The sequence below is a fragment of the Puma concolor genome, chromosome B2 (genome assembly GCF_028749965.1).
Source record: "Puma concolor isolate L17-30 chromosome B2, mPumCon1.1.hap2, whole genome shotgun sequence".
In the NCBI taxonomy this organism is placed as follows: Eukaryota; Metazoa; Chordata; class Mammalia; order Carnivora; family Felidae; genus Puma; species Puma concolor.
In genome coordinates, this window is record NC_141671.1 from 41,214,546 (window position 1) to 41,236,168 (window position 21,623).

Genomic DNA, 21,623 nt, shown 5'->3' on the forward strand with positions numbered 1-21,623 from the left:
CTTATGACATGTTGGGCCCCTGGGGGGACAATTAGGACTTCTGGAGGTACCTGAATAAGTGGGATCATTTCCTCCTCTCTCTACTCACCGCATCACCCACAGTTCACAGGCCCTGGGAGATTGTGGGAAGAGGGAATTGCAGACAGGGTCAGTGCCAAAGTTAAAAGACCCTTCCAGGCCTTGAGACTTCAGCCCCCAGCCCTGCCCTTGTGTCTCCTTAGGAAGACAGAAGGAACTGTGCTGTCAAAGGGGTGTCACAATGCCCCAGCCCACGCAAATTCTCCCCACCTGGGCACTCCCAGTACCTCCCAAGAGTCCCCGGGAGCTCCGGAGCCCCTGACCGCCAGAAGTTCCATCTCACCAACAAGAAAGGCCCTGGTCAAGGATGTCCCAGGTGGGATGACCTTACAGGGCTGCATCAAGGCAGCCCAAGGTCACAGGAAGTCTGATTGACAGGAGAGAGTATGAAGGCCCCAGCCTGGCCCACCTGCATGGCTGGGAGCTGGGGCCCTCTTACAAAAGGCTTAGGGACCAGTGCTGCTGTAGAGCACCGCCCCCCCCCCCCCCCCCCCCCCCCCCCGCTGTCCCCCGGGGGAGGGAGCAGGAAGCAGGCCACCATTCCTCTCCTCCCGGTCCTCTGCCCCTTCACTTCCCAGAGTCATTTCATTTCTTGGGCTGCTAGCCTGCACTTCCCAGTCTCCTAGGCAAACTTGTGACAAGTAACAGTGACAGCTGAAGCTTCCTGAGTGCTCAAGAGGCATAGGCAGTTTATGTAGAATGTCTCATTAAATCCTCGTGGTAACCCTATGAGATAGATTCTATTTTTTTTTTTTTAAGAATTTAGAACAGTGTTTCATCTGGCAAGCTTTTTGTTTTTTAATGTTTATTTATTGATTTTTGAGAGGGAGAGAGAAAGAGAGAGCAGGGGAGGGGCAGAGAGAGAGAGTCAGAATCCCAAGCAGGCTCTGTGCAGCAGAGAGCCCGACGTGGGGCTTGAACTCACAAACCATGAGATCGCGACCTGAGCCCAAACCAAGAGTCAGACGCTCAACTAACTGAGCCACCCAGGCGCCCTGTCCCTACGAGATAGGTTCTTTAGGTGTTCCCCCTTGAGAGGTGGGAAAATGGAGGTACAGAGTGTTATAAAGTACTGAAAGCTCAGGCACTTGGTGTGAGCGGTGGAGCTGGGATTTGAACTCCAAGCCCCCAGGCTACACAGCCTCACAAGGGAGCTAAGGCCAAGCTCTCTCGGCCTCCTCATCTGCTCCCTCCCCGGCCCCTCTGCCCCACCGCACACAGACAGGCTCTCATAAAGGTTCAGATGAGCTTGTTGGAAACCTGCAAGGAACTGCCGGATGAGGCTGATAATAATTACTATTTGTATTGTGCCCTGAAAGTTCCCACACTCATCGCACCCCCACGACACACTGGTGAAGCAGATGGCCTTATTATCCTCATTTTGTAGGTGAGGCCACCAAAGCTCAAAGAGGTTCCGAGACTTGCCCAAGGTTGCCTGACCTGTAGGGCAGAGTGAGGCCCTGAGCTCAGGCCTTCACACTCCAAAGCCCGGGCACATTCCCTAGTACCGGGTGCCCTGGGAGGCTTAAGGGCCTCACCCGATGCTGTTCTGTTTGCATTTCAACAGGGCCTGAGGCCTCCCCGCCAGAGAGTGAGGCGCGGATGGCAGGCGCTGGGCCTGAAGTGTTCCAGGCGACAGTGTCTTCCCAGACCCGCGGCACTACCACATATGAGATATTCTTGCCCTCCTCGGAAAGCCCCGCTCTCGAGTCACCCCCATCCCCTTTCCAGGCCCTGGCAGCAAGGACAGACACTATGCCCGTGGGGTGCGGGTGGAGGGGTCATAGAGGGAGAGGTCTATTCGGGATCCTTCTTTTGGCTCCAGCTGGAACCCCAAGGAGAAATAGGGTAGTGGGATTCGGAAGGGAGGGAAGGGGCTGGGGAGACCCTCTACTTGCCCTCTAGGCTACTTTGCTCCGTGGACCCAGAGGCCTTAAGCCTCCGGCCTGAAGGCTGGCAGGAAGCAGGGAAGGAGTTAGGGGTCTTCCCCAAAGCTCTAAAGCAGGCATCTCCGCCTTGACACTTGACTCGTGTGCTGCTAATTCTCTATTGCGGGGCGGTCCTGGCTCTGTAGGATGGTCAGCAGCATCCCTGGCCTCTACCCACTTTTGGCTGTGACAATGGGGATGCTATTCCCCGCTGGAGGCCAGTAGCATCCCCATTGCCACAGCCAAAAATGCCTCAGGCATCGCCAAATGTTCACGGCCCCCCAACCCCCTGCACTTGATAGGAGGACTGGGAGGAGGAGCCGGTTAAATGAAACCAGACGTTAACCTGGAAAGTATGCATTCGGGCCCCACCCTCCCCCCCAGAGCTGGCTGTGCTGGGCCCTGGGCAGGCGATGGGGTGTTCTCAGCCCTCTGGGGTTAGTCACCTGGAGCCTGGCTGGGCTCTCGGAAGGGGCAGGGCAAAACTGTGCTGCCTGGGCTTCCTCCTCCTCCCCCTCTTCCTCCTCCTTGCTCTGAATCTTCTCTTCCTCCTCCCTTTCCCCTTCTTCCTCCTCCCCGGGGATGGTCCCTCTGCCCTAGTTTCTGTGAGGGCCTCATCCCTAGATGTGCTCAAGGGCTGGGTCCCCCTCACCCCAAGGCCCCAAATGTTGCCGTAGCAGCCACTGGGGCGTAACTGGCAGGTAGACCCAGGAGGGCCCAAGTCAGGGCCTGGGCTGGGGCAGAGAGAGAGGGGAGTGTTCAAATCCTGGTTCCCCCACTAACTAGTCTGGAGCTGCGGGAATTATGGGGGGGGGTCTTCATGCTTCGATGTGAACTTAAACGTGCTTCGATGCCTCCAAGCCTCATCTTCCACATTTGAGACATGGGAGTAACACCTCAAATGGCTCTTAGGAGCTTTTGCAGAGCTGAGCGGCTAGTGCCTGGAGCTGGGGAGATTCTCGGTCCCATGAGCAACATTATCGCCCTTCCCTCTGCGGTTCTCTGGTCAAACCCCCAGCCATTCTGAAAGCACGTGCCTCTGTCACTCTTGACACCAGCCTCGCAAGCCTGAGGTGCGGGATCCGGATGGCTGAGACTGAGGCGGGGTGTGGGGTGGGGGGATGCGCTATGGTTCCCTCATCTCCAGATCCGTGGCCACGGGCTGAGCCCTTCTGCAGTGTCGAGAGGACCCGAACCCCGCATCCTCAGAATCATACTTAATATGCTAAACATCCTGCAATGTCCAGGACTGCCCCACAGCAAAGAGTCATCGGGGGCGCCAGGTGGCTCAGTCAGTTAAGCGGCTGACCTCGGCTCAGGTCATGAGCTCACGGTTCGTGAGTTCGAGCCCCGCATCTGGCTCTGTGCTGACAGCTCAGAGCCTGCAGCCTGTTTTGGGTGCTGTGTCTCCCTCTCTCACAAATAAACATTAAACATTTTTAATAAAACGAAAGAATTATCAGCCCACAGTGTCCGTGGCGCTGAGGGCAGGAAGCTCCGATTTGTACAAGTTTACGTTGTGGTGTCTATTACCTGCACACTCAGAGCCTGGCGTATAAGAGGAATCATTTTGAATGAACGAGTGAACCAGTGAAGCAAATAATGTCATATCCTCAGCTGTGCTAGGAGATGGTAACTTCAGACTCCAGCGTTCAAGGCCCCGCAGCGTTCCCGCCAAACTGGGAGATCCGGCTGCCCCTCTCTTCGGCTGCTCTCCTGCTGCCCAGAACCCCCATCAGGAGCTCAGCAAGCTGACCGCATGAGGGCAAAAGTAGACTGGCAGCCCCTGTCCTCCCAGGGCGGTGGACACAGGATGGAGTCATGGAGTATAGGGTGTGGACCCTGGGGTCAGCCAGGCTTGAGTTCAGTCCCAGCCTGGCTCCTCACCAGCCGCCTGACCCTAAACTTGTGACGGACATCCTTACTACAGCTTTCTCAACTATAAATAGGACGCATGACGATACCTTCCTTAAAGGGTAATGTGAGGATTAGAAGAGATAACCCATGTAAAGAGTTTGGTGCTGTGCTTGGAGCCCATGGTGAAGAACGATCGCTGATTACCGCCATCATAGCTCATTTCTTGTGTGGTTCCCCCCCCCCCCCCCCCCCCGCTCCTAACCCCACGGCCAGGCCTCAAGGGCTCTGGGAAGGCCGTTCCACGCTGTTCTCCAGCTTGGTTGTGTGCCAGCACTGGGTGAAGCCCCAGGGGCACAAAGGGGACTAGGATGTGGTCCTGAACACTGGGAGCGTTTTACAGGCTGTTGAACCATTAGCAGGAGCCCGGAAGGACCAGGATTTGGGGTTGGCATGAGGCGAGCACAGCACCCAGGGCAGCAAGATGTAAAAAGGGGTTCAGCGCACCTCCTTAAAATGTGCACTTGCCTCCCCCCAGTCCCAGCCTCGCAAAGGACCATGTCCCAAGAGGAATGCCTGAAGGCCCAGAGGAGGGTGAAACAGGGGTGGGGGTTGCAGCACCAGAGGCTTCCTGGAGGAGGTGTCAAGAGGACTGCTGGCTTGGAAGGAGAGGAAGAATTTTGAAACACACAGCTGAGGGCACACACATTTCTGGGTAGGAACCTACGGCAGCAAAGGCGGCTTGGGAAGAAAGCCCTGGGCAGGTTTGAGTTGGGCAAGGCGTTTGTAAATTACATGCAGAAGGAAAGAACGTACATTCTTTCTTGGGTACCAGGGATTTCTTCTGTAAGACGGCAGGGGTTCAACTTCCAGGAGCTCTATAGTGAGGGCTCCTTCCCGGTTCCGGTTCCCCGGGGTGGCCGGGAGGACTGCGAGGCTGGGCCGAGCTGAAGTGGGTTCCCCTCCCAGCTGTCGCCTGGAGGAGCGGGACAGAGCCAGCCTGGCACCGAGGCATCGGTCCTTTGCGCTGTGCTGTTGTGACTGTGAAGGCCCCTAATAAAATGAACGTCTGGTACCTGGGAGACGGTGTGGGGGTCAAAGGTGAACAAAATAATTCAGTCCAGGGGGTAAACAAATGTCCCTACAGTGGGATCCTTGTGGCACTGGGGGCCTCCTCGAGGGGTAGACCTCCATGCCCAGTCAGCCAAGAATGGCGATTATGAAAAGCTGGCATTGTCACTTTGTAACAATGAGAGGTGTTCTAAAATAGAATGGGCCGGCTGGTTGGAAGGAGAACACCTCTTACTAGAACCCAGTTCAATTGAACCAGCCTTTATTGAGCGCGCACTGAATGCCTTGGTCTGGAGGAAAACAAGGAATAGGATTTTGGAGGCCATTATGTCAAGGGTAAGGTTGAGAGAGCACGGCCCTGAAGGTGCTCGGGGCCAAAAGGGAAAGAGAATCTCCCTGATGGATGGGAGGGAGGGAGGGAGGGAGGGCATGCCGGGCTGGGGGATCGGCCCCGGACAAAGGCAAGGAGGCCTGGAAGGACACGTTGCCAGCAGGGGTGATGGGCGGAAGGTCCGGCTAGAGCACAGGGCGAGGGGAGCCCCATCCTCAGAGTTCTTGCTTTTCAGGCTAGGGGCCTTGAGATGTCTTGTCTAGGCAGTAGAGAGCAACAGAGCACAGGCTGGGAGGCAGGAGGACAGGAGGGCTTGGTGGAAAGCTGAGTAACCCTTCAGGAGAGAGGAGGGAGGCCTGGCGGGACAGCGGCAGAGGAGGGCCAGATGGGAGTGACTTGGAGGACAGGGACAGACAGACAGCTGGACGTGGGGGAGATGGGGGGGGGCGGGTTGAAGATGAGCCCGGCTCTTAGCCTCTGAGCTGGCAGAGGCCTCTGGGAAGCAGGCTGAGGTCTGCATCAGCACGAGTCAGGTCAGGGGCCCCGAAGGCCGCCCCCTACCTGGAGGTGTCTGTCTCCACGGCCAGCAGAGCTGTCTTGGGGGTGGCTCCGGAAGCTTCTGACGGCTGCTGGCCCCTTCCCCGCTCCCACCCTCGGGCTTAGCCGTGGAAGCCCCGGTGTCTGATGCCTCAGCGCTGGCCTGCTTTCCATCCCCACAGGACTCAAAGAAACCCTCAGCACCCAGCCAGGAGCCGAAGACACCGTCGGGCAAAAAGCTGAAGTTTCCACGCCCTCCCCTGTCCCAGTCGTGGAAGCGGGACCGCGAGCAGACCCTGGTGGCGGCCTACGTGCCGGTGGTGGTAGACCCGAAGGGGCAGAGCCTGGACAAGCTTAGGTTCAAGTTCTACACCTCCCAGTACTCCAACTCCCTGAACCCCTTCTACACCAGGCAGAAGCCTACCTGTGGCTACCTGTACCAGAGGGACATGGACCACACCCGCAAACGCTTTGACGTGCCTCCTGCCAACCTGGTCTTGTGGCGCTCCTAGGCCCCTCCCGGTCGGGAGACGCCACCTGCACCCTCCCCCGCCACAATCCTGGGTCCAGGAGGGGAGGGGCACTTGCTCCAGGAGGAGCAGACCATGCCCGGCCTGAGACAGCTGTGCTGCGCCCAGTGGCAAAGGGAGGTCTCTGTTCTCGGCAGCAATTAAAGTTTGTCCTTCCTTTCCTTGCCATCTGAATGGGTGGCTGTGGGTGGGTAAACTGAGGCCACAGGGGTGTCGTACGGCAGGTCACGTCCAGAGATGCCCAAAGACTTAGAAGCACTTGATTCTCAGTCCCCTCCCCCTCCCCCTCCCCCACCTCCAGGAGTGACCTCAAGCCCCCTCTAGGGCCTCAGTCCCAAGCAAAGCCCATGCTGGTCACACCGTCCCCATAGGCCAAGCTTGGCAAGCCCGCCAAAGTCAAGAGAGAGAGAAGTCAGCTGGCGGTGGCCTGGGTTGGAGCAACCCCTGGAAAATGGGAAGCAGCACGGGGGCAACGCAGTCTCTGGGGGGCCTCCTCTCCAGCCCTAGTTTCACACCTACCTGTCTCTTCTGACTTGTCGTTTGTTGGTGGTGGGACGGATTTCCCATCTCGTCTCTCCTCTGGTCCAGAAGAGCTGACTCGGGTTAGTCAGGCTCACGGGCCATGGTTCATGAAGACGGGTGATGAAGGCAGAGGGCACTTGACCCAAAGCAGTGGCCTGAGTGAGTCCCCGGTCGCCGCCACCTAGGGGCAGATCCGGCGCTATGCCGGGGCCAGCTCAGACGGTCCTGAGGGATCCGACTGTGGGCATCGCCTCCCAATGCCACAGTGACTTCGTGTTGGTAACCACTGAAACCAGCAAACGCCCATCATCTGGGGTTTCTTCTTTCCAGAGAGCTCGTTGTTAAATATCTGCCATCACACCACTAGGTGGATCCAGCTGGTTCCATTTCTAGGACTCACAGCTCATTCTAGCTGGGGTGGGGTATTCAGTGGAGCATACTTTTGGAGCCTAAGTGTCTGGGGTTGGCTTGGGATGGAGGGACAGGATGTCTGGAGACCCAGACAAGCAGCCAGTGCACTGGCCACGCTTCCTCGGACGCCTTTCTCTGAAAAGAAGATGGTGAGTAGGGAGGAGGGACATGAGCCCTCCTAAAGGTTGTGTCACAAGATAGAGTCTAGGTTTTTCTGTTTGTTGTTGTTGTTGTTGGAGGCTCTCTTTCAAAAGCCAGAGGCGGGGCTCAGTCGATTAAGTATCCGACTTCAGCTCAGGTCATGATCTCAGGGTTCATGGGTTCGAGCCCCACATGGGCTCTGTGCTGACAGCTCAGAGCCTGGAGCCTGCTTCGGATTCTGTGTCTCCCTCTCTCTCTGCCCCTCCCCTGTTCACACTGTCTCTCTCTGTCTCTCAACGTTTATTTATTTTTGGGACAGAGAGAGACAGAGCATGAACGGGGGAGGGGGAGAGAGAGAGGGAGACACAGAATCAGAAACAGGCTCCAGGCTCTGAGCCATCAGCCCAGAGCCCGACGCGGGGCTCGAACTCACGGACCGCGAGATCGTGACCTGGCTGAAGTCAGAAGCTTAACCGACTGCGCCACCCAGGCGCCCCTCTCTCTGTCTCTCAAAAATAAATAAATGTAAAAAAAAAAAAATTAAAAAAACCCCCAAAAGCCAGAGGTTTTGGGGGCACCTGGGTGGCTCAGTCGGTTGAGCATCTGATTCTTGACTTTGGTTCAGGTCATGATCTCACGTGTTCATGAGTTTGAGCCCGCGTGGGGCTCTGTGCTGACAGCATGGACCCTTCTTGGAATTCCTCTCTCTCTCTCTCTCTCTCTCTCTCTCTGCCCCTCCCCTGCTCTCTCTCTCAAAATAAATAAATAAAATTTTTTATTAATAAAAAAATTAATTAAAAAATATCAAAATATATTTTATATATTATTTATATTATATATTTTATATATATTCAAAATATATTATTTTTTAATTAATTTTTTATTAATAAAAAATTTTATTTATTTATTTTGAGAGAGAGAGCAGGGGAGGGGCAGAGAGAGAGAGAGAAAATTCCAATCAGGGTCCATGCTGTCAGCGCAGAGCCCCACGCGGGGCTCAAACTCATGAACACGTGAGATCATGACCTGAGCCGAAATGAAGAGTCAGACGCTTAACTGACGGAGTCACCCAGGTGCACCTAAATAAACTTTAAAAAATAAAATAAAGTCAGAGGCTTTCCTCAATTGCCTGGCGATCCTGGGCTGGAGGTCGGCCATTTGGCATCTGTACCTGATTGTCAGTGTTTGAGGAGCCAGCATGGGAAAGAGCTGGGGGGATCTCTTCCTTTGCAGACTTTCCCTTCACTCCCGGCTTCTAGAATGACCCTTCTCTCTCCTTGGGGCCCTCCAGTCCAAATGTCCAGAATAACCTCCAGCCAGGGGCAGGAGATAGGTGTGGTAGGGCATCTGGGGAGCGCGTGGCTCCTTACATAGGCTTTCCACCCGTCCTATTTCTGCCCCCTGTCCTGCACCCCACTCTGTAGGGCACCTTCTGCCCCATGTCTGAGCCTCCACAGTTCTGTGGCAGGCATAGGCATCACGTCTGTACCATCCTCCACACCCTCCTCTTTCAGAGTGTTTGGGTTTCCACTTCCTGCGCTGAGACAGTTACAGTCGTCCATCTGCCCTCCGTTGTCCAAAATTTTATTAGAACCTCTCACCTATTTCCTTCTTTCTCTTTGTCTCTGTGGACTGGTGGGCTTAAAAAATGTTATTGTGGGGCGCCTGGGTAGCTCAGTTGGTTAAGTGTCTTGACTTCAGCTCAGGTCATGATCTCACGGTCCGTGGGTTTGAGCCCCGCGGCGGGCTCTGTGCTGATGGCTCAGAGCCCGGAGCCTGCTTCGGATTCTGTGTCTCCCTCTCTCTCTGCCCCTCCCCTACTCACACTCTGTTTTTCGCTCTCAAAAATAAACACTAAAAAATAAAAATAAAAATAAAAAACGTTATTGCCATTTTAGCTGGATTTTGAAAAGCAGAGATAAATTTTTCAGTGTATGTGTAACTAAAAGTTCCATGTCCAGTCAATCATCCAACAGACCCTTGCTGAACATCCGAAGACTGGGTCCTTAGGCTGCAACCATCTCTGCCCTCCCAGACCTGAGAACCTTGCGGGGAGGGGTGGGGGTGGGGGTGGGGGCCCGGCATTTTCACTCCCCCAACTGACACCTTCTCCTCTCCCTTGGAGAATGGTCTCCCCCTTGAGGTTCACCTTGGTAGAGCAGCCTTGATGGAAGCTTCCAGGAACCTTTAAAGAAGCTGGCCCAAGTCCCGCATCGCATCGGTGTGGGTGGGATAGTCCCAGGAGGCAAAGACCTGGCACTCAGAGCTCCGTTCTGTTTCTGCGGAGCTGGAGAGTGGGGGTCGGGCAGCTCTGGAGGGGAACCAGTCGGGCCTGGGATTGCTGCCCCTCGCATCTCTTCCCAGCCTAGCTTCCACCTCTGCACACCTGCCCCACACGCTCCCTCTCCTCGGTACCGTTCAGCCAGGTAGATCCTCTCACGCTGGTATATGGCGATCTATCCCAGGAGGGATTCCTACAGACAGAGCAGCCTGGGGAAGCCACACGGCCTCTCTCTGACGTGTCCCACCACACGAGCTGTCCACCCGCTTCCTCCATACCTTTCTTGGTGTGGATCCCAACCCTCTCTGGCTTGGCCATCCATGTCTGGGAGAAGAATGGAGAGCAGGACTGAGAGAGGCCATGGAAGAGGGAGAAGCTGGGCTCTGGGATTGGGAGGCTGGGGGGTTCCATTCCCATCCTGGGTCTGGGCCACCTCCAAAGGGATTGAGCTCACCGTCGCTGGAATTCTCCAGGCAGAAGGGCCACAGGGAAGATGCTGGAGTAGGGGCTCGAGGGGCCCTCCAGCTGGACCCTCGAGATTTAAAGGCTTAAGCCAAAAGCCTGGTGATGAGGTAGAAAACTCTGGTACCACCACTTTGAATTTCTGTGGACCTCACAATGACTTTTCTGTCCCCACTTCCTCTCGTGTCACGTGGAAATAATACCACCCCCACAGGGCTATTGTAAGCCGATTCCACAAGCTTAGCGTGCTGCCTTGAACACAGTAGGACATTGGATGACAGCTCCACCCTACTCTAGCCTTACTGAATTCTTCCTTCGGTCATGCATGCACGCATTCACTCACTCAGTGTTTTATTTATTTTTTAATTTTTTAAATGTTTTTATTTTTGAGAGAGAGCGAGAGAGCGCACAAGTTGGGGAGGGGCAGAAAGAGAGGGAGACACAGAATCCGAAGCAGGCTCCGGGTTCCGAGCTGTCAGCACAGAGCCTGATGTGGGGCTCGAACCCACGAACCGTGAGATCATGACCTGAGCCGAAGTCAGACGCTTAACAGACTGGGTCACCCAGGCGCCCCGCACTCAGTGTTTTATTGGGCTCAAGTCCGTCAGTCAAGTGTTACCTTCACAAAGGTACTGAGGAGCATGTTTACAGAGAAGTGGGCACAGTTGAGGGCTGGTGACATGGCCAGAGAGTGGCCACAGAGGCAAGCCCTTCCTACTTCTAAGCCTGAGATGTACAGGGAGGTGGCTTTGTCACCGCAGCTGAGAGAGGGCTTTCGTGGGAGCTGTGGCTGAGGGTAGAAGGAATCAGGGCTCAAACTACGACCCAGCAGGGAGGGTGGGGAGCAAACGCCCAGACTCTTCTCTTTTCCTACCAGCCAGTCTCCTTCCACTGCTTCCCAGGGGATGACCTGCCAGAAGCCAGAGGCCCCGGGGAGCCCGAGTGATCCAGTCCACAGGGGTCAGCCTCCTGGCGCTCAGAGCACACAGAGGAAGGTGGAGAATGGGTGGGGAGGGGGCCAACGGGATAACCAGCGCATGACCATGTGGAATCTTTGGCACTAGGTGCTGGGAGGGTGCGCGAGATGAATAACACAGAGGCGTCCACCCCGAGTTCCTGACGACAGGCTGACAATAAACAGCTGCGTATAATTTGAGAAATCAATGAACCTCATGTATGTTATAAATAGAAGTGTGAACATTGTTGGGGCGTCTGGGTGGCTCAGTCAGTTAAGTGTCCGACTTCAGCTTAGGTCATGATCTCGCAGTTCGTGAGATCGGGTCCCGTAAGTGAGAGCCCCGCGTCGGGCTCTGTGCTGACAGCTCGGAGCCTGGAGTCTGCTTCCGATTCTGTGTCTCCCTCTCTCTGCCCCTCCTCTACTCTTGCTCTGTCTCTCTTTGTCTCTCAAAAATAAATAAATGTTTAATAATAATAATAATAATAATAATAATAATAATAAAGAACGGTGAACATTGTCCTAGATGTGGTGACCCCTATGACTTCCACCTCCTGCTGTACCCGCCTTGGCACAATCCTCCTCTGAGCGTGGCTGAGATCTGTGACTCACCACTAACCCACGGAGTGTGGCAAAGGTAACAGGATGGCATTTCCTTGGTTAGTTACACAATATAAGCTTCCATTTTAGCAGATTGGAGAGAGATTCTCCTTGCCGGCTTGATGAAATAAGCAGCCACACTGAGGAGCCCGTGTAATAAGGAACTTTGGAAAGTCCTAGAAACTGCAGACAGCCTCTAGTAACTGAGAGTGGGCTCCAGATAATGTCTAGCAAGAAGCCAGGGCCCTCAGTCCTATACCCAGGAAATGAATTCTGCCAACACGCTGAATGAGGCAGAAGTGGATTCTTCCCCGGTCAAGCCTCCAGATGTGAACGCACCCCAGATGACACCATGATCACAGCCCTTTGGGACCTGGGGCAGAGGACCCAGTGAAAGTCAGCACAGAGCCAGACTCCTGGCCCACAGAAACTGTGTGATAATAAACATGTAGGATTTTCTCTTAATTTTTAAAAATGTTTATTTTTGAGCTAGAGAGGCAGAGTGTGAGTGGGGGAGGGGCAGAGAGAGAGGGAGACACAGAATCCGAAGCCGGCTCCAGGCTCCGAGCTGTCAGCACAGAGCCCGACACAGGGCTCGAACCCACGAACCATGAGATCATGACCCGAGCCGAAGTCAGACGCTTAACGACTGAGCCCCCCGGGCGCCCCTAAACGTGTAGAGTTTGAAGCTACGGACTCTGTGGTAGTGTTTAAGCAGCTTAGAAAGCTATTATAACACATCAGCAAACCATCGGTGCGCCGAGGCAAGAAAAATGAATTCTGCTGAGATTCGGAAAGGTTCTCGGAGGAGGGTGTGTCTGTGGGAAGAGTGGGGAGGATATAAACCGGGAGCGTTGGAAAGATAAGCTGCCACCTCACCCTCGACTCCTTCAGTCCAAACCCCAAAGCCGAGAGGACTCCGAAGACAAGGACATGAGCCTGGGCCCCAAGTTCACCGGAGGAGCTTCTCTGGCCCCATATCCAAGCCATGTGCCGGGCGGCCCCCAGCGGCCACTTGCCCAGTGTGCCCTGCATTCACCTCTTTAGGTAGAGGAGAAGCAAAGCAGTCTTGTTTGGTTTCTTGTTCAAAAACAGCTGACCTCTGTTTTTTGTGAGCAGTATGTGTTCATTGTGAATCATTTAAAAAATACAGATAAGGTTTAAAAAGCAAAGATTAGGGGCGCCTGGGTGGCCCAGTCGGTTAAGCATCAGACTTTGGTTCGGGTCATGATCTCACAGTTCGTGAGTTCGAGCCCCGCCTTGGGCTCTATGCTGACAGCTCGGAGCCTGCTTCCGATGCTCTGCTCCTCCCATGCTCATGCTGTCTTCCTCTCTCTCAAAAATAAATAAACATTAAAAAAAAAGCAAAGATTATACTATCGCTGGTGATGTCATGACCCAGAAAGAGCCCTGTTCACATTTTGGTTGTTTCCTTTTAGTTACACGTATCATGTACACAGCAGTGTCGTGTGACAGGGACAACCTTTGTCACAGACAGGCCCCTAGGCTTGGTCTAGGAACTTTCCAGGATCAGCTGTAGCAGTTCACCATGCACCTGTGTGGTGGTGCCCTCACACACACACACACCCCAGGCCATAAGGCACACGCTCAATGTCCCCTATCCCCATGCCTGTGGGAGCTGATGGTGTCAGATGTGGAGTCAGATGGAAGGTTGAATTCAAGCCTCCTGGGATGAGAGAGATACAGTCTCTGGGAATGTAAGAATGTGGTCAGAAGAGGACCAGTGAGTGTGTGTGTATGCATGGCTACATGAACTTGTACACTTTAATGGAGAAGGGGGTTCCCTCTAGCTACTCAGGACTCGTCTTGGAAGCCCACAAACTCTGCATGATTCAGGCATGCTTATACATTAACTACCCACGGTGTGACTGGAAGCCCTCAGTTGTGATGGTCAAGTGCAGTGCACAGTATGTATAACCGTACACAGCAGTCCTGTCAAAAGCCCACAGTTGGTCCAGCTCTGGAAGAGGCACCAGCTCTATCTCAGACGTACCTCAATTCCATGTCGGAGGGCAGGAACCAAAAACATTGAGAGCCCACTGAAAACAGGAGAAGAAGGGAATGGAGGTCACAGGATCAGAACAGCCACCTATTCGGCCCTGGTAAGAAGGGATAACGAGATTACAAAACGGGTAAGAAAATCCTCTCACCTATCAGCTCAAGGCTGTAATCCTGGGCCTCTGCTTCCCTAAGCTTTGTTCTATTTTCACTCTTCTTTCCTAGGAGCAGTCCCCATTGGCCGCAAGGGTTTAGTGGGGACTTAACACCACTTCTCTGGCTCCTCCTGCACTTGGCCGTGGGGTTGCACAGCCCCCCATTACCTTTGTCCCTCTGCTCACCTCCTCCTGTGCTGTCTGATTCGTCAGATCTTCTTTGCTCAGCTCTGGACCACTCCGGGCTGTGAGCGAGGAGGGCCCGCTGTTAGAAAGCCGAGCCTCCCTTGTGCAGGGGCAGCGGGGAGCAGGATCCATCCACCTTGGGCGCCGGCCACAGGTGGGGCCTGGGAGATGGGCAACGTGATGGATGGTAAGTCGGTGGAGGAGCTGAGCAGCACCGAGTGCCACCAGTGGTACAAGAAGTTCATGACCGAGTGCCCCTCCGGCCAGCTCACCCTCTACGAGTTCCGCCAGTTCTTCGGCCTCAAGAACCTGAGCCCGTCCACCAGCCAGTATGTGGAGCAGATGTTTGAGACCTTTGACTTCAACAAAGTGAGCAGGGAGGCCTGGGGTGGGGTGGGTGGGCGCTGGAGGGCTGCCCCGGGAGGCCTGGCCAGTGCGGGGCTGCGAGGAGCAGGTGCCAGAACAGTGGCGTCTCCCGGAGGAGGGGGCGCGCTTCTCTGTGTATCTGGGGCTGTGTTAGGGAGTCCGTGGATCTAATGTTCACTGAGCACCTACTGTGATCAGGCACTGGGGGTTCAGAAACGAACCAGAGCCTGTCCGTGCCCTCACTTTTCCAGGGGAAGACAGAGGGGTCCACGGATTAGTGTACCCAGAGGCCCAGTCTAATGGCTTCCTCTCGGTTTACTCCAAACCGAGTGGAAACACTTACAAGACAGCTGTTGGGCACTTACTGAGTGCTGGGTGCTATACCCGGCGCTTTTGCCCAGGCCCTTGGATGCTCGTGGGGTGGAGGAGGAGGAGGGGAGAGGAGAGAGCAGGGTGATAAGTCTGTAGCCCTGGCCAGCCTGGCACAGGCAGGCCCATGTTACATGGGTCACTCCCGGTGCTCTGAGGACAGACAAGGCTGCCTGGTAGCTGGGATGTCCAGACTGCTCCCAACTCCAAAATGCCCAATGACCTCAGCTCACCTTCTCTCAAGTCGGTCTGAAGGTCTGCACGGTGGTCGAACTGTCATCTCCCCGAGTAATCACCGGGACTCCTGATCAGCTAGATGGGGGGTGCTGGGTACAGTGAGTTAGGGCCCTTAGCTCTCATCAGCTGGGTGGCCTCGCACCCAAGATCTACCCCCCACGCTCTGCTCCTTGCCCTGCATCTGCCACGGAGGTTGAGAGCATGGGTTAAGGTAGTTGTTGGTGCCAAGAGCAAATCTTCCGTTTGTTTGGAGCAACTGAGTCAAGATGCAGCGGGAGGGGAACCCAAGGCTACAAACCCATCTCCCCACCCTGGCTGGGCCCCCCCCGCCCCCCCCCCCCCGGCGCTCACCTGGAAGCATGAGGAGGTGATGTCACCCTGCCATGTGCCCACTGCAAGCCGGGGGAGGCTGCCCAGAGCTTTCCCGGCCCCCCTCGCTGCCCGGAGGGTCCAAACATCACTGCGGACGGGGCTTCTAAGGACAGCTGGGGCTCAGAGGCTATTTAAAACTCACTGATATTTAGGGTTAAGGGGACAAAGCAGATTATGGGCTCTGAGTCCCAACCTCAAGGTGCCCACTGGCTTTCCTGAAGGGGGCGCGGGGGAGCGGAGCACTGGAGCTTGTGGCATGGAGACCAGAAGGGATGGCATCAGCATGCTGGACACCCCCCCCCCAAATGCTCCAGGAGAAGGAATAATTCCTGAACAGGAGGGAGAAGGGTCAGTGGTTGAGCCTCAACACCTGACACCTAAACACACCGAGGTATCTCAGCTTCTCACCTGTAAGGAAACCCTTTGGGTCAAGACACATCTCCAAAGGGACGCCCGAAAATCACATATATGACACCAGGGAGGGACACAACCTTGGATTTTGCAAGCACCACCTCCACTGTCCCCAACCTGACTTCCTTGATTGAGCCGGGCACACCTTCGCCTCGGGGCCTTTGTGATGCCCGGGACCCTTGTCCTCCAGAAGTCTGCTTGGCTCACACCTTTCCCTGCTACAAGTCTCTGCTCACATGTCTCCTTGACACTGACACTTGCCCTGATTTCCTGATTGAAACCCTATTTCACCGGGACTAGCCCCTACCCCTGCATTTCCTGTCCCACCTTCCCTCCCCCGCCCCGCAGAGCGTACCTCATCTTCTGACAACTGATACTGAACAACACGTGGCCACTATGTTTGTTGTGTCTCCCCTCCTGGAGTGTGAGCTCCATGAGGGCGGGGATTTTTGTCTGGCTGACTCATTTCCGTATCTCCAGCATCTAGAGCAGTGCCTGGACCATCGTAGGGGCTGAACAAATATTTGTTATACGAGTGAATGGATCGATGGGCAATCATGAGTTCTATGGGCTAATTACGTATTTTACAATACACATTCATTTAAATACATAATTATTAAAATGAAGAGTATCTCTGTAATATCTAAAGGGCTTTGCACACACCCACGGTGTAAACCACACTTTGGGCAATACCGCCTCCTACCCATTGTCATGAGCACAGAGCAGACTGGCTACGAGATGGGACACCAGAGTGTGCGCTAAGTTAAACAGGGGTGTGCAAACGATGGCCCGTGGTCCTATTTTTATAAGTGAGGTTTTATTAGAACGCACCACACCCACTTGTTTACATACTGCCCAAGCTGAACTATTTGCTATCTGGTCCTCTATAGAAAAAGTTTGCCAGCCCCTGAGTAGACGGCAGTTATGGCCCAGCGTTCTGTTCCGGGGCGGGGGGAAGGCTGGGGGGTGCAGCAGTGTGAGTGGGGAGTGTGATCCTGGGGATAAACAGGTACTTGGCTTACTTCAAAGTTTTGCCTGGGCTTGGCCGCTCCTGGCACTCAGGCAGGTGCACACAAATCGATGTAAATCTTCACTCCTGCGTCTGAGCGCCGGGTAGGATTTAGGAGGCCCGGTTTCTAGGCAAAGTCTGGCCATTCATCGGTTGTTGGTCTAACCCCTCCTCTCAACTTTAGCTTTCGTCTGGAGACGGGGACAAAAATCCCACCTCTCGGGATGGTGGTGAGATTAAATGAGTAAAGCAAATGAAAATACTCGGCATGAGAAGCACTAGAAAGAAGTTAGTATGACTGTAGTATCATTACTGAATCTCACCCCAAACACAGTCTTGAAAAGTGTGCATTCAGCTTCGGGGGGAGGAACCGAGACTCAGAGAGGCCCCGTGCTTGTTCAAGGCCACACCTCTCCTAAGATGTCCATTATCTTTCTGGCACAAGAGCCCCTACTTTTCTTTGTCTTTCCCAGTGTTTATTTTCTTTTTTAAATTTAATTAATCAATTAATCGATTAATTTATTTTTTTAATTTACATCCAAGTTAGTTAGCATATAGCGCAATAACGATTTCAACAGTAGGTTCCAGTGATTCATCCCCTGCGTATAACACCCCACAAGTGTGTTCCTTAATGCCCTTTACCCATGTAGCCTATCCCCCCACCCACAACCCCTCCAGCATCCTTCTGTTTGTCCTCTGTATTTAAGAGTCTCTTCTGTTATATCTCCCTCCCTGTTTTTATATTATTTTTGTTTCCCTTCCCTAATGTTCATCTGTTTTGTCTCTTAAATTCCACATATGAGTGAAGTCATATGATATTTATCTTTCTAATTTCACTTAGCGTCATACCCTCCAGGTCCATCCACGTAGTTGCAAATGGCAAGATTTCATTCTTTTTGATTGCCGAGTAATGCTCCATTGTATTTATATACCACATCTTCTTTATCTGTTCATCTGTCGATGGACACTTGGCCTCTTTCCATACCTTGGCTATTACTGATAGCGCTGCTATAAACATCGGGGTGCATGTGCCCCTTCAAATCAGCACCCCCATATCCCTTGGGTAAATACCTAGAGGTGCAATTGCTGGGTTGTAGGGTAGTTCTATTTTTAACTTTTTGAGGAACTCCATACTGTTTTCCCATCCTTTTCCATTGCCTATTTTTAGCCATTCAAAAAAATTGTGGAAGTAATTTTGTACAGCTCATTGTGCGCATTTCCCACAATCCAGAGAGATAAAAAATGAAAAGCGGAAGTATCCTCACCCCGTGTCCTCTTGCCCAGGGGAAACCTCCTTGGCTGTTTGCTTGCTTGCTTCTCTGAGCATTGTGGCATGGGTGGGGGTTGCTTGCTCTGTTCTGAGGACACCCCTGGGGGGGTGGGGTGGGCAAAAATGGGATGAGCCAAGGCGTATGTGAAAGCCTAGCAACCCAGAGAAGCACCAGGCAAATGTTCACGGTGATCACGACACCCACCGTGGGGCTCCACAGTGAGCTCCGGCTCATCAAGGCCTCACCTGAGGCCCAGGCCTGACACTGGGCCAGGAGATCTCAGAGGCCGTCCTGCCCAGCCTCTGCCACATCTTTAATAACAGCGCTCCAGCCTCTACTTGCTCGCTTTCAGTGACAGGGAGCTCATTACTGCACGAGGCTGGCCCTGTCCACCATGGGCAAATCTGCCTGTTGGAGTTCTTCCCGCTGACCCCAAATGTGCCTCTGGGTAACTTCCTGGTTCCACAGTCAGGGCTGTGAATAAATGGAGGAACAGAGGCCGGATTCCAAGTTCACACACTCCGAGTCCTATGCTCAGCCTTTCTGCAAAACACAGGCTTCCCTCTCCCAGCCTCACTGGGCTTGCCGGTGAGATGGGCAGAGGCAGGCCTATGTTCTGTGCTTCCCTGACCCCACTGGTGCGGCCTGTGAAATCCGGGGGGACCCTGGAGAAATAGCCTGCAGGCATGTTTTGTGACCCCCTCTCCCACGGTCAACCCCTCTGACACTCAAGAGGACATCACCTTTCCCGGGCAAGCCTCCCCAGCCTCTCCTCTGGCCCTTGCCCAAGCAGAGTTGTGTGTTCTTGTTCCATAATGTCCTGTCCAGATGTGTTGCCATTACATCGTGATGGCATCGTGACCTCTTTGTAAAAAGAACCACAGTAAGGGTAGTGACAGGAATAGCAAACATTTACCGAGCGCTTACTATATGCCAGGCAGTGTTGCCTGCTTTAGTTACATAAACTCGTTTCATCCCTCCACGGTCCCACAGAGGCAGGTACTATTATAATATTACAGATGAGGAACTTACAGAGACAGCGGGTCCTCGGTCCCAGATTCCACAGCTTTGAGAGGGGTGAAGCCAGGATTCAAACCGGAGCCCCCAACACTGCGCTCCCATCGGGAGCCGGTTCATGTCTCACTGGGTTCTGAAGCCTCTATCACAGCGCGTAGCAGGTGCTCAGTAAAGCTCAAAGAATGAAGGGAAGACTGAGAACGGTGCTCCTTGCCTCCGCATCTACCTCCTGCCCTCTCCCCAGCTCTGAAAAACTCAACCGAACCATGCCCCCTTTCCCTGGGGGTTCGCTTTCTCTTCCCCCGCCTACACACACCTTCCTGCTGCTGAAAGGGGCTCAGGCTTGAGAATCACATGGGAGCAGCCAGAGACCGCCGGCACCGAAATGCCAGTGAAGAGGCGGCAGCACCGTGGACACCCCCTGGGGGCTGGGTTACGAGAGCTGGCGGGGCAGCCTCTGGGGCAGGCGGGGAGGGCTGCGCAGGGGTCGGGGACAGACGGGGCGGGCCCCGGCAGGAAGGGCGCGGGGCGCGGGCGGCTCGGCCTCTCCTCGGGCCTCCGGGGAGCGGGCTCAAGGCGGCCGCCCCTCTCGCCCAGGACGGCTACATCGACTTCATGGAGTACGTGGCGGCGCTCAGCCTGGTCCTCAAGGGGAAGGTGGAACAGAAGCTGCGCTGGTACTTCAAGCTCTACGACGTCGATGGCAACGGATGCATCGACAGGGACGAGCTGCTCACCATCATCCGGGTAACTCCAGGTGCAGAGGGCCGGGCCCGGGGCGGGGGCGGGGGCGAGGGCGGGGCCGCGCCCTGGGCGGCCCGCCCCCGGAGCTGACAGCCCGAGGGACGGCGAGTTGGGACTTCAGCAGGCGGAACCGCAATCTCACAACGGGACAGGCTTGGGACTGAGGGTCGGGGGGTGGGGGTGGGGAGCAGCTGTGGCCCTGACCAGCTGCCTGACCCGGGGCACGTGCCATCCACTCTCTGGGCCTCTGTTTCCTCCATCTGTACCAAGAGGCAAACTCCTAAATCCCCTCGTTGCCTCTAGTGCCCACTCTGTTGCTCGGGTACCGCGGAGACAGAACTAGGACGGGCCCCCTCACTTCTTTTTCTCCCCAGGCCATCCGAGCCATTAACCCCTGCAGCGACACGACCATGAGTGCAGAAGAGTTCACCAATACAGTGTTCTCCAAGATTGATGTCAATGGGGATGGTGAGGAGGCCCGGACGGGGGCGGCCAGGGCAGAGGGGCGGGAGGGCAGAGGGAGGCCACATCCTCCAGCCGCCCCTGCCCCAGCCACAAGGGTTGGCTTTTAGGGCCCCCTGGACCGGACTGTGGTCTCTGGCTGCTTTGCCTGCTCCCCTCGCAGCCACTTCCCCTAGCATTTGGCTCTGTCCCCCTCGCAAGACTCCAGCTCTGGGCCCCGGTACAACGCTGCCAGGGAGACGCGAGCACCTCCTCCCCGTGACTCCCTTTCTCTCTGCCCCAGGGGAACTCTCCCTGGAGGAGTTCATCGAGGGCGTCCAGAGGGACCAGATGCTCCTGGACACGCTGACACGGAGCCTGGACCTCACCCGCATCGTGCGCAGGCTCCAGAACGGCGAGCACGAAGAGGAGGGGGAAGGGGCCGGCGGCAGGGAGACTGAGGCGGCAGGCTGAGCCCACCGCCCGGCTGCTGGGGAGGGGATGCGTGTTGGTGCCTGGGGTCATCATTGTTGTCATGCTAGATATAGGCTCCTGAACTCAAAGCTCAGGTCGCCCCTCTGGGGTGCACGGTGGCGGCAGATGGGCCGGGGTGGGAGTCGGGAAGGATGGTTCCTGAACCCTGAGCAGGACTCAGCTGGTGGTGACTGCCCCCTGCCGGGCGGCCCTGGGGCCGTCCCTAGGCCCAGCTTTTCCCACCGAGTTTCTCTCGAGTCCCACTCTTCTAGAGCGGGGAGCTCTGACGCAGAGCTGGGCTTTCACGGACTCTGATGGAATCCTACAGACCCGGTGGCCGCAGCCTCCACGTGGGTGCCGCGATCACACACCGAACCCGCACCCCGGAACCCCGGAGCCTACTTGTGTGGTGCGTTGATTGTTCCTCCCTTCCACAAGCATTTATTGAACACCTCCTTGGTATGAATGCTAGATATTAGACATGCCAAGAAAAGTGTAGTCCTTACCCCCAAGGAACTCACAGGCTAAGCATCATTATAATAAAACATGCTAAGAGAAGGTATGGCGCTATAGAAAGTCCTCATTTATCCGGAGGAAATCGGTGTCTATTCAGAAGAGGCTGCCCAACACCCTTACTTCCCCTGCTGGCTCCGCCGTGGGGGGTGGTGCCACAGCTGTGCGACTCATTGACTGTGGCCAGCGTCCTGACCGTCCCTCGTCTAACCTAACTCCCTCTTGAGGGCTGTGACACCAGTTGGGAAGGGGGGCAGTCTGGGACAGGTGGGCCCCATTCCCATTCTTTGCATACCCCAACTTTAGGAATTCCTGTCCAAGAACTTGGGGAGAGACAC

The 21,623-nt window shown here is 55.0% G+C and overlaps 2 protein-coding genes across 3 annotated transcripts; both read left to right on the top strand.

Annotated features, from left to right (window-relative positions):
- The first annotated feature begins 289 nt into the window (after window positions 1–289).
- Window positions 290–6,490, top strand: CIMIP3 (ciliary microtubule inner protein 3). Of its 2 annotated transcripts, none has more exons than XM_086706849.1 (2): window positions 290–394; window positions 5,982–6,490. In XM_086706849.1, exons 1-2 carry the CDS (start codon window positions 386–388, stop codon window positions 6,309–6,311), a joined length of 339 nt encoding a protein of 112 aa, XP_086562975.1. In that variant the 5' UTR covers window positions 290–385; the 3' UTR covers window positions 6,312–6,490. The 2 variants fall into 2 exon arrangements, with proteins under 2 accessions (XP_086562975.1, XP_086562974.1); XM_086706848.1 differs by lacking the exon at window positions 290–394 and adding an exon at window positions 5,128–5,267.
- Window positions 6,491–13,934: 7,444 nt separating this feature from the next.
- Window positions 13,935–21,334, top strand: GUCA1A (guanylate cyclase activator 1A). Its single transcript, XM_086706850.1, has 4 exons — window positions 13,935–14,430; window positions 19,711–19,860; window positions 20,232–20,325; window positions 20,603–21,334. The coding sequence occupies exons 1-4, from the start codon at window positions 14,230–14,232 to the stop codon at window positions 20,770–20,772; spliced, it is 615 nt and encodes a 204-aa protein (XP_086562976.1). The 5' UTR covers window positions 13,935–14,229; the 3' UTR covers window positions 20,773–21,334.
- Window positions 21,335–21,623: the final 289 nt, after the last annotated feature.